The sequence below is a fragment of the Astatotilapia calliptera genome, chromosome 17, assembly GCF_900246225.1.
Source record: "Astatotilapia calliptera chromosome 17, fAstCal1.2, whole genome shotgun sequence".
In the NCBI taxonomy this organism is placed as follows: Eukaryota; Metazoa; Chordata; class Actinopteri; order Cichliformes; family Cichlidae; genus Astatotilapia; species Astatotilapia calliptera.
In genome coordinates this window covers 25,168,560-25,180,763 of record NC_039318.1, presented here as the reverse complement: position 1 = coordinate 25,180,763, position 12,204 = coordinate 25,168,560, and the positions used below count along the sequence as shown (strand labels likewise).

Genomic DNA, 12,204 nt, shown 5'->3' with positions numbered 1-12,204 from the left:
GTAAGTTTTTCTACTTTATTTCAATTTCTAATAGCATTATCTGCTTTGCAGTTAAACTCATCAAACTTGAATTATGTTATTTGTATGTCTATGGGGATATATTCTGTGTAGGTCTTTAGTGCTAATGTTTTAGCCGTTGGCTGTAATGTTAGCTAGTTCATGGCTATAGGAGTCTGGGTCAGTTGTAACAGCAACAGTCTGGGTTAGTTGTAACAATAATGCAGATGTTACAACTTACCACACTATTACTTTAACTTATATTAAACAAGTTGGGGCAACGACATCAGCAGAGAGAGGTTCACTGGTCGCATTTGTATATGCGGTTAAGGCCATTGGCAACACAATTCCTCCACTGTTTGTGTTCCCACACATACATTATGCAGACCTCTGTGTCAGAGATGGACCAGTAGGAAGTACTGGTAATGGAAATAAATCAGGATGGGTGCAAGAAACAGATTTCCTCACCTTTCTGAAGCACTCTGCAAACCACACCAAGGTAAGCCATGATAAAAAGTAATGGAATTGCGATGCTGGTGAACAACTACATTTTTCAGCTTCATTGTTATGTTCAAAATTGGTGCAAGAGTTGTAGGTTATAATGCCCACTGAGCCAATGAGGCCAAACTCAAGGAAGACCAACCAAAATTAATGAAATATTCAGTTGCAGAAAATTCCATAATTTGTCTTTTTTTTTTGGGGGGGGGGGGGGGGGGGGGGGTTGGAATATGTTCAAAAGTTAGATTTCTGCATTCTGTCACACACACACACACACACACATAGCTACATAAATGGATGTAAGTGCGTTCATGTGTTGAATAAACAAAGATTACATGTTAATATTTTGTTAGTACCCTTATTTCATTGTGTTACATTTTACCCCAGGATATGTTACAACTAACCCAGACTATGGGGTTAATTGTAACATTTCACTCTTTGTGTTTGAGACCATATCATGCAATGGGTAATTGTGCTGCAGAGAAAATAGCTGCACTATTTAATAGCCGAGACATGTAAATACTTTGCATTACATTTTGAATCCACTACCTTAAAAGAGCTCCAGTTTACAGACAGAAATGTCAAAAATGTTACAACTATCCCCGGTCTCCCCTAAACAAGTATTCAGTTAGTTGAAAAATGATCAACTTATAAATCAAAGCTGTCTTCATACGTTTAAAAACTCAATCACTGAACTTTTAAGTACAATTCTGTGTTTGAAATCATATCCAGAGTCATCCAAAAACAGAAGTAAACCTGAGTACCTCTGTTCACATATTTCTTTCAACTCCATTTTTTACGGGTGACAATTTAAAGAAAAACACCAAGAGGAAAAATGTCTTTTTCATTCATAATGCCTAAATGCATGAACTCAAGATTAATGCATTGATTGTGGGGGGGTTTTTTTTGCTGTCACTGCCTTTTATCAAGCGTCTGTCACCTTAAACACAATAAAGACGAGATGATGACAAACATGGCGAATCCACCCCTGTTTTTGTGACCTTGTATTTTCGCTGCGATGCATTATAAAACTTATTTTAGTGATAATTAGAAATAATTTTAGCTTCTCAAAGTTTGACTTTAGTAATAAAAAATATCCTGTGTATTCAGCTAGACTGCGTTTTTGTAAAGGCCACAGCATATAACTGTGCAGCTTTTTTTTTTAACCAGGGAGAGAAGCTGATGCAGGGAAGTTTTTTTAATTATTATTTTGAAATGCACCACAGGATGCTCTTCTTCTCAATCTGTCTCGCTTATTTGACGCTGATTTGAAGGTGCAGCACCCCCATTACTCCTATCAGAGCTGCCGCTCCTGCCAGGGTCCTGTAACTCTTCTCCTCCTCCTCCCATCTCCTACTTTTTGATGGGGGGTGCAGCGGTGAAGTCACAGTGATGTCATTTTAGGATGTGAGAGTCGGGGGCAAGGTGAGCTGGTTTTGCGGTGAGTGGTGTCCCCCTCCACGGCCAGCGTTGCCTGATCAGAGGCGCGGAGCGGCGAAAGATGATCATCGCCACCGGCACCAATTCAAGCTCCGACGCGCTCTGTCCCAATCCTCCTGCTCAGATCTCGGGCTATGGGGCCTTGATCTATCTTGATCCCAAAATAAACCTTTACCACCACCATGCCAAAGGACAGAAATCAAGAAGAGTTGCATTTTTAGGGCAGGTAACTTTGACCACGTGCCCCAAAGGTAAACTGGATGGCCATTGCGCAAAGGTGCCACTACAGTATGTCCAGCGGGGCCCGGACGCACTGGACGCTACTGGCAGTTATTGTACTGTGGACTTCTCTCTGGGGAATCGTTTCATCTTATCCGATTCCGAGCAGGACTAATGCGACTTTACTGGAAAAGAAGTGGGAGACCCTCTTCTCCCGCTCCTACTTGGGTATAACTGGGGGGAAATCGGAGCTGAACTGGGAGAGTGACTATTTGCAGGGCATCAAAAGAGTGCGACGACTGTACTGCAACGTGGGCATTGGGTTTCACCTGCAGGTGCTCCCGGATGGCAGGATAAGCGGTGAACACAATGAGAACCAATACAGTGAGTTGCATCCGGCAAAGCACTGGACCCAGAAAAAGAGTGTAACCCTATGCGCAGGGCTGTGCAAAAGTTAGAACCGCTCACTTATCTTGCATGATGTTTAATAAGAGGTGTCGGCATGGTTGAAAGTTCCCGAAAGCAAAACCAGTGTACTGAGCTTTGCATCCGTGCAGTGCGAAATATCCTCCCAAACCAAAAACATGACATGAATGCTTGAGCCAGTTTAGACGCTAACTTATTTTTACCCTCCGTCCCCTACAGCAGGGCACCCTCCCGTCCCTCTCAGCACGCTCTCGACTACACTCGCATCGAACATGCAAATAGCTGATAACTGCAAAGGGGCTAATTGAGCAGGGAGAGCATCATCCAGTCGCAATGCACCTGCAAGGTTACACCCATCCCTGCTGCATAGGCCAGTTACTCGACTTTACCCCCAGTCGCAGTGTGACTTGTGTCTTTGCTTCCCTAACAGTATGTTTCGTTCAGGTCTGATAGAGATCTCCACCGTGGACCGAGGAGTGATCAGCCTGTTCGGAGTGAGGAGTGGGCTGTTTGTCGCAATGAACAGCAGGGGAAGGTTATACGGAACGGTACGTTTGTGCGCAACTTCAGAGGCTCCCCCACCCCCTTTTTTCTCTCTCTCTCTCCTTGTCACACACACATACACACATATCTTGTTCAGTGTAAGACGAGTTCATATAGCTGCTGCATCCACGACTTTATGAGCGCTGTTGTGTTATTAATATGCCGCGATGATAGGGGGGCTTCCCAGCAGGGTCCAAGAAAGCTTCAATGTTCAAATCTTTTGCTGTGTCAGAATCTGTCAGTGGTTTAAGTATCCTGTTCTCAAGTAAAAGAAGCAGTGGTGCCACGTAGAGTACTCCATTACAAGTAAAAATGCCACACTCACAGTTGTATTTCAGCAAAAGTAACTGTTATCGGAAACAGTGATTTATGAAGTTGCTGTGCAGCAGAACGGCCCACTCAGTGATAATATTTCAGCTTAACCTGCAAAGCAGCTAGAGCTAAAGGTGCATTATTTCCATTTAAAGTGCCCCAGTACTTGAGTAAATGTACTTAGTTACATTCCTGGTGTAAGAGTCTCTTTCTCATTTTTCCTGAAGCTGCTATGCACAATCAAACGATCTTCAGTGAAATCATGACAGGGAAATTATAGCCAGTCTGTAAAAGTAGGTCAGTTATGACATGCTGTTTAATGCCTTAGATGCCAAATAAAAGGCAAGTGTGTGTGTGTGTGTGTGTGTGTGTGTGTGTGTGTGTGTGTGTGTGTGTGTGTGTGTGTGTGTGTGTAATTTCTGTATTTTTAGCTACAGTTGATGTCAAATATCACAGCAGGTCTCTCTTCTTACACTAAAATTTGATTCTACAATATTGTTCTGAGCTGTTTATGTCTCATAAAAATCCTTGAAGCATGGACATTTTATAAATCTGAGTCCCATCCAACCTTACAACTTAGTGCTGATGCCTAATAGTGTGTATCTGCAATGACTCTGCAAGCTCAGACTGGCGTGTATCTCACAGGGAAAATGGAAACGATAGTTCGATTTTTAATTTACAGTTTGCTGTGTTGGGCTTTGGGCTGAATATGAAAATCAAACTTATCACTTGTGGTCATAATTTTGCCCTGTTTAGATTGTTAAGTCCGTATTCAAGGTTTTTGACAAGTTTGGTTTCTTTTGTTAATTTAAAAGAAGTTAATAATATATAAAAATATGTCTGTAATTGCCAAAGCCAGTAAAAATATTGTATTAGCCTTTTTTGCTCCATGGTATGACAGCTTCTAACTACTAGTTGATGAAAATTACAATATTAAAGTCAGAATTAGCACCACTGCTTCTACTTGCCGTACTTTGACTGTGCTTTAATGTTAATTCTTTAACCAAGCAGGATATCTACATGTAACAGAGTTTTCTACACATATATATGTACAACAGATCTGCACTTGTAGCAAAAGAGGGTTTTTTTATGCTAATACAATGTGTCCTAGTAAACACTGTAATGTGTTCCTGTGTTATTCAGCCTTTGATTGCAGCTCGTTCACTTCTCCTTTTGATTAGTGTTAGGATGTGAACCCAGTCGGGAGACTTTTTTTATGAGTTTAGCAGTAAAAGCAGGAGGCCGGTGTCTGCACTTGAAAAGGGCATTTCTTTTGCAACAGCATGCCTGCTCCTCCTGTTTCCCTCAAAGCATGCTGTCTAAGGCAGGCTGTTTTCCAAAGCAGAGGTCATGTGGAAACCATGCATATGTTGTGATGTTCGTACTGCGTCTGTCATGAGATTTACTGACACCCCTCACCCCCTCCCTGCTCCCACCCCTCTGTCCTTCTCTCTTTTTCTAGAGAGTCTTCAAGGACGAGTGCAAGTTCAAGGAGACTTTGCTGCCCAACAACTACAACGCCTATGAGTCTTTTGTTTACAAGGGCTTCTACATCGCCCTCAGCAAGCATGGCCGTGTAAAGAGAGGCAACAAGGCCACCACCGCCATGACTGTCACACATTTCCTCCCACGACTATGAGACAAACTGGCAATAACTTAACAATTTGCACATGTGGATGTTCCTCCAGGTAATATAGAAATGCATAGTAATGATATACACACCCATGGACTGCAAAAGAAAAGACAAATATTTATTCTGATATATAGATATATATATATATAGATATATATATATATATATGTATATTTGGATAGTTATCTTTGTATATGTATGCCATACTGTGCTGCTTATTGTTTTTATGGACAGGGGAAAGTTGAAGACTTTGCCTGTCCCACTTTACCTTGGTGCTTGCTGCAACTAAACTAAATGTCACTTCCTTTTGTTTTTTGTTGAGATGGAGGATGAGCTGTATTCTGTGCTTTTGGAGAGTGAAATGAATACTTTTTGTTACCTCAAAGAACCACTTTACTCGATTAAGGGATGCATGGAGTTCTGCTCAAATATCTGCTAAGTTTGTTATTTATTTTTTCCGCAAACCTTTAAGCGCTTGATTATCGATAGCTGGCAGTGGTTAAATTCACTACCTTTGCTGCACGATTTAAAGGTGCCTTGGTGTTCCCACTTGTGGCCCCCTTAAAGTTGCATGTAAGAGACACCCGCTGGAGTCAGAAATAGGGCTGACACACCGAACAGGGCCTCAGAAGGGGGAGGGGGAGGGGGTTGACTATCTCTGGTTTATTTTATTTTCTGTAATTAGATCGATTAAGTAATAAACAATCTGTGGTTGAGACCAGAGAGCCGTCAGCCATGTAGACTGGCACAAGGCCACGAGCTTGACTTTGTGGGATTGCCGAAATATAAACAGGGTGGAATATGTATTTATCCCAGCATGGAGAAAATTTTTATTTGAGCAGATAGAGCGCACAGTAGAAATGTTACAGCACATAGTCTTGGACAGGGCTCCCACAGTAAACTGGGATGCGGTTTTTATTTATTTATTTTCATTTTTTTTCTGAATGGCAAAGATATAGCTGCTATTGAAAACGATGTCTACTGTCCATGAAACCAATGAAAAAAAACTTTGTAAATAGTTGGCAAATGTAAAAGAAGAAGAATTCAGGAGCTTTTTTTTCTTTCTTCTTTTTTTAAAAACAAAAAAAACCATACAATGCTGCTTTGTTACAGTTGCCTGGATGAGGCGTTAAGAGTTCAGGCTGCACAGTCGACCATCGATGATGGTGCCTCAATGTTCTCTTTGCTTCCACATTTGTTTTTTTTTCTCACATCAGTGAGTTTGGTAGAGGATGTGCATGCCCTGGGGCAATTCCCCTGCTTGAATCTGCTTTCTGCAGCAGCAGCACTGCAGTGGCAGTGAGGTGTTGGAGGTAAATGTTTTGAAATGCAATTCTAGATGACTTTAAGGACTAAAGCGCGGTTCAGCTCGAGGACTGGATCCACATTCTTAGATTTCTTAACTCTGCATCTGTATTTCTGTTGATTTTGATCTTAGTTTGCTATAGCTGAATGGCTGAGCTAGTCAAAAACTGATTATTTAATAAGAAAAGTGTATTAAGCTTTGCAGACCCGCTGTTAGTGTGCACAAATATCTTGTTATATATTCCAAAGATGTTTCTCTTGCCTCATTCTGAGAATTCCTGAGAGTCTTCCCAAGTACATTCACCCCTGTACTTTCTGCAGCTGTTTACTTTAAAAAAACAAAAAAACAAACAAAAAACAAACAAAACAGAACTGACGAACGCTTGATCATCTGCCTCTGTCTGTGCCTGTGACAGAGGAAACAGGACTATTTAAATCCAGGAAAGACGTATGTGACAGAGCTGGCCTGCTGTCTTTGTTGTTCTTCAAACCTGCTGCAGGAATGCAGATCTGCCAGGATGACAGGCAGCTTTCCACATACCTGAGCTCTATCCCACCCTCCCACCTCTGCCTGTCCCTCACCCCACAGCTTACTTGCTATAGCAAGAGACCTTGGGATTCCAGCTGTAACCCAGGAGCTTCCTCCTCTCCTTTCAGCCTTTTTTAGTTCAAGGTCAGAGTTACGGACCCCGACCCCAATGACCAGGGTGGTCTTCTATATGGGTCGGACTGTCTTAAGCCCTCAAAAACATATTTCTAATAGTTCCTTTTACCTGCAGTATTTTCTGAAACAGCACTACATCCTATGAAACTAGAGCACCACCTCTTTAAAATACAGCCCTGCAACTTGCTGTCAACTCCCCTTTCTAAATAGTCATGTAGGGATATTTCTGTGGAGGGGACATCTGCAGAGTTAATGCAGTATGTGGGGAGCAGAGTCACGCAAAGCCTCACCTCACCTCTCCTGCTGCACTCCAGTCCTTTAGGACAGCTCCCCAGCCATCCTCAGGGCGTGCCCTCTGCTGCTGTTGCTGCTGCTGCTGCTGAGCTCCATCTGCACCCCAAGATTTGAACACGCCACGCTGCTCATTTAATCATAACAGTGTTCTTCCCCAATCTTAAATGGCTTGTTTCTGCTCTGAGGGCATTTTTTGCAAATGCCAAGGCTATATACAGCAAAGCAAATGTAGCTCAAAATGTCAGCAAAACAAACAAAGGGGAAAAAAAGGCTCATTGTTGTCATTGATGAGGCTGCGTGTCATATCACTGATCTCCTCGGGAGTAAACCGTTGTGAATCTGTATTTTCAGCTGAGCAAGACATGAAAGCAAAGAGCACTTCTCTCAGCCAGCACCCTAATCAAGATGTCCAAAGTCTCTGGCAGCCCCTTATCAAGGACATCTTGATTAGAAACAAGTGTAAGGAAGCAACTTTTCAAACAATATCGGTCATGAAAAACAATCTCTAAAAGAGGGAAAGTTTGTGTCTAAAGCAAAACACTCACCTATCAGCTTTGACCAAAAAAAGAAAGAAAGAAATGTATCCAGATTTATCTGTTTTCTTTTCTTCCATTTTCTTATCATAGGTCAAATTTAATTAAGTCAAGGTGAGGAATTTCTTTAAAAAAAAAAAATGATTAACATACTTTAGCATGCCTGAGCTCTGAATCTGATTAAGGGTGTGTGTTTTTTCTCTGTTTTTTTTTGTTTTGTTTTTAAATCCTTCTCTATTCCTCTCCTCTGTTCTCATATACCTCACCTTCTGCCTTAGTTTTGGTTTGCTGATGACTGTAAATGAAAAGAAACAAACTTCAGTTATTTGTTTCTGAAAACAGACAATGCTAAGTAAGGATATTAAAGTTTTTTCCTTTTATTTTTGTACGTATGTGCTGTGCACAGCAGTCTACTGTATTCCTGAGATACCAATAAAAGTTTGTTTTGGTTTTTTTAAAACTGCTTGAAAAGGTGTGATTCTTTGTGTAGCACTGGTTAAACTCTTTATCTCTTTAAACTCTTTTACCTGACAAACTGGAGGTGAATCTGACTAAGAAAATCAACTGCCACTGCTCACTTTTCACAAGGTAGAGCAAACTCTCCCTAATCCTCCTTTGTTACTCTAAGTTGAACCATAAAAAAATCATAGTGAATTCAGCAAAACAAAACTTGAAAGTGAAGTGAACAGAAGTGAAATATATATATATATAGCATGCCTGTTGGTTGTGAGGGAAACAATATTTTCGCATAGACCTTTTTCCTCAGTATTCTGATTTAATCAGAATTCAGACGTTATTGTTGCCAGAATTAGTTGTAAAAATTTCTTCCAGAATTCTTACTTTTCTATAATAATCACAAAAAGTTCATTAAAAATACTACTATAAAAATGCGCTAATCCTCTTCCCTGCAAGTGAGCAGTATTTTCTAGATGACTTCCACACCTTTTTGCAGTCTAAAGAGTCGCCCCCTGCTGGCCATTGGAAACAATGCACAATTGAGGCAATTCAACTATAATACACTTTTCAACCCCAGACAAACATCTGCCTTAGAGTGTAGTAATTCATACAGCAGGTCCAAGTGTAGGAGTCAGGCCTCCTCTGAAGGCCACATGTTAAATCTAAAGGCTTGTTGGCTGTACAGAATGAATAAGCTTACTTTCCACCACTGGTATTTAACATTTCTGTTAATTTTTTTTTAACTATTTGGCTGCACTTAATGGTCCTGATTTTCACAAAACTGAAGCGTGAGTTTACTTTAGAGTGATGTTCTGGGGAAACTATTCTGTCACAGTCTTGCTATCAGACTTTCGTTTCTCTGCTCTATATAAGGAAGTGTCTCCCTCTGCTGGTCAAACACAGGGACTGTTGAGCTCTGCAGGTGCGCAAAGGCAAACTGAACCAGCACACAAGTCTAGTCCACCGTGGTTAACCGGTTCTGTTAAATATATATAATAAGCTATTTAATTTAAAATGTACGTCTTAATTATAATCAGTTAAATTATACTATGACCCGTGTCTGGTTTGATTAAAAATAAAATGTAAGTTCCGGGGTTTTTTTCCTTTTAATTTACCCTGTACATCGTTTTACACCAAACTAAAGCAGGAATTATTTGGTAACAGGTCTAATTTAAGGTGGATGAGTCAAGACTAACCAAAAATAAGAGTTCTGTTGTTTGACCAGCAGCATCGGTGTAAACAGACAGAGGTGGAAGTGGCCCTTCCGCTGCAGCAAACCCGCACATCTGCTTTGGGGGCGAGTTTCGTTTTTTTTTTTTTTCCTTTTTTTTACCCAAAGGATGTGAGCAGGAGTGGCGCTCGGGGGGCTTTAAATAGGAACTGTCTCCAAACTTTGCGACAACAGAGCATCTGAAAACTTCCAGGAGCTCGAAGTTTGAACCAGAATGGAGGTCAACAGGCGAATGGGGATGAGAGACACCGTGCTGGCGCTCTTTCTCGCTGTCTTGCAGGGATTTCCTCTCGGGGATACGGTCCCGAACCCATCACCTCTGGTTGGATCCACCTGGGGGAACCCAAGGAGATACGTCCACCTGCAGACATCCACAGACCTCAATAACTTCTACTTGGAGATCAGATTAGATGGGAGTGTGCGCAAAACTACGTCCAGGAGCACCTATAGTAAGATAACTCTAATATTTATGCTGTAGTATAATGAAAGTCTGTATTCTCGTATGATTATTATTCCTTTCTCCTCCTGCAGGTGTGATTCTACTGAAATCTGAAGCAAGAGATCGTATCGCCATCCTCGGCGTCAAAAGCAGCCGTTACCTGTGCATGGACCTGGAGGGCAACCCGTTCAGCTCTGTAAGCAAATAATTAATTTGAATTCACTCAGTGTTTATTTGTGATTTAATCGACCCCACGCATTTCGTCGGAACCTTGTGCTACTTAGTTTTTACGCACAGTGTGTCTAAAATAAATATTCATTCATCGATAAAGGTCACTGTCAATAAACTCAGACCTCAAACCTTCAGTTACTTTTATTACATTTATGGTTTTTATGACGTTTTTCTGCACAAAATAATGCAAACAATAGTCCACATTTGTTTTTCACCGTTTCTTTGACTAAACAGCGAGTTATTTGTATTTCTCTGAGCTATGAAGTAATTAATGTGAGAGGTTTTTTTGTGTGTGTGGTTTGTTTTTCGTGTATTTTATATTTAATAATCCCGCAAAACACTTTTGTTTTCCATGCGATCCGATTTATTTCTAAACGGGGATTTTTATTTATTTATTTATTTATTTATTTATTTATTTATTTATTTATTTATTTTATTTTATTTTTTTTATTTAAACAGTTTTTTAAAAACAAAAAAATATTTATTTCATGGCATGCATCAAAGAAAGATTTGGTTGGTTATTTCCGTTTGTTTCATTTTGCCCCTCTCACCTCTCTCTTTTCCAGCCTGTCTGCCTTCGGGATGACTGTCTGTTCAACCACAAGCTCCTGGAGAACAACCGGGACGTGTACTACTCCAGCCGGACCGGCATCTTGTTCAACCTGGAGGGCTCCCGACAGGTGTATTCGGCGGGTCAGAACCTGCCGCAGACCTCCCTCTTCTTGCCCAGGAAAAACACCGTACCACTGGAGCGCCTCCTGCTGCACAGGGAGAAGAGAAACCGAGGGCAGACAGAAGAGGGTTCGGACTCCCAGGCCGTGCCCGAGGAGCTGGAGGAAAGGGAGGTGGAAATTGAGACGGAAATAGAAACAGAGGTCGGGGATGACGGACGCAACGTGTCCCGGGAGAAACTCGCGGCTCCATCCAGCCAAGACCCCTGGAACGTGCACTTCTCCAACCCGGCCAGCCCCCGGAGCGCCGGGACAGTTGGCTGAGAAAGACCACGGTAGCCTTCAGTTAGTCTATGTGAGTCTATAGTTTAACATTTTAGTTTAGATCATACAAGAGAAAAAATATTAACATGAGACTTCATGGAAAAATGAAAGCAGAACAATAAGGTCGTTCCCTCTTTTTCACACTGACTTAAAAACTTTTTTAGTCACGAATCATTCAGCAATGCAGTGTGTTTATACATTGAATGTACAAACTTGACTTGCAACTCTTTTTGCACAATTTATATTGTCTTTAAATTCACCTGCGCCTGCAGCCTTCTCTTTCCTTTTAATTTAGTTTTCACGCAGTTGTAAATATAGATTTTAAGTCGAGGGACGTGTGTTTTAACCTGTATTCACTTTTAAAATAATATCTTAGGTGTCCAGATGTTCCAGCTGGCATGCTCTCACGCTGAGCATTGATCAGGATTTCTTTCGGAATATTATTTGGTTTCTCTCACAAAATCACCAGAGCCCTTCAAATTAATTACCCCCAAATCAGTGTACATGTGTGCGCAATCTTTGATTTTGTGGTTTCTTCTCAATGAGGTTTTTACAGCTGATCTGAGAAACCCACATTTCAAAAGTGACACTGATGTTTTTTCCCATGATAGAAGCTCAACTTAGCCTGCATCTAGAATACTGAAGGCACCATTTAATGGTTTAAAACAAAAAGAAAGCGATATATATATGACGAACATACTATAAAGTTTTTATTTGGTAGGTTAAGATTAAATATTTGAAAGTCCTGTGCGGTTTTTAACTTCTTAAATTGGAATTAAACAGGGAAATCCCACAACTTTTCACTGCCATCACTCATTTGTGTATCCTCCACCAGTCTTTAATACATGACTTGAAGGAATATATGTACAGGGTAAATAACCTTTACAGATGTCAACTCCTAACTCCAGTTATGTGACTTTTACAGGTGCTGGGCGCCACCAGCAAACACAAAAAACAGTCCCAAAGAGTATTTATTTATTTAAATCCA

General features: G+C 41.0%; 2 protein-coding genes across 3 annotated transcripts; both read left to right on the top strand.

Moving 5' to 3' along the window:
- The first annotated feature begins 1,773 nt into the window (after positions 1 to 1,773).
- LOC113009671 (fibroblast growth factor 6-like) lies at positions 1,774 to 5,699 on the top strand. 2 transcript variants are annotated; one of them, XM_026148132.1, is made up of 4 exons: positions 2,472 to 2,538; positions 2,800 to 2,926; positions 3,025 to 3,128; positions 4,898 to 5,699. In XM_026148132.1, the coding sequence occupies exons 2-4, from the start codon at positions 2,914 to 2,916 to the stop codon at positions 5,072 to 5,074; spliced, it is 294 nt and encodes a 97-aa protein (XP_026003917.1). In that variant the 5' UTR covers positions 2,472 to 2,538; positions 2,800 to 2,913; the 3' UTR covers positions 5,075 to 5,699. The 2 variants fall into 2 exon arrangements, with proteins under 2 accessions (XP_026003916.1, XP_026003917.1); XM_026148131.1 differs by lacking the exon at positions 2,800 to 2,926 and having other exon boundaries at positions 1,774 to 2,538.
- A 4,066-nt stretch (positions 5,700 to 9,765) lies between these two features.
- fgf23 (fibroblast growth factor 23) lies at positions 9,766 to 11,281 on the top strand. The gene is made up of 3 exons (XM_026148205.1): positions 9,766 to 10,000; positions 10,083 to 10,186; positions 10,788 to 11,281. Exons 1-3 carry the CDS (start codon positions 9,766 to 9,768, stop codon positions 11,214 to 11,216), a joined length of 768 nt encoding a protein of 255 aa, XP_026003990.1. The 3' UTR covers positions 11,217 to 11,281.
- Positions 11,282 to 12,204: the final 923 nt, after the last annotated feature.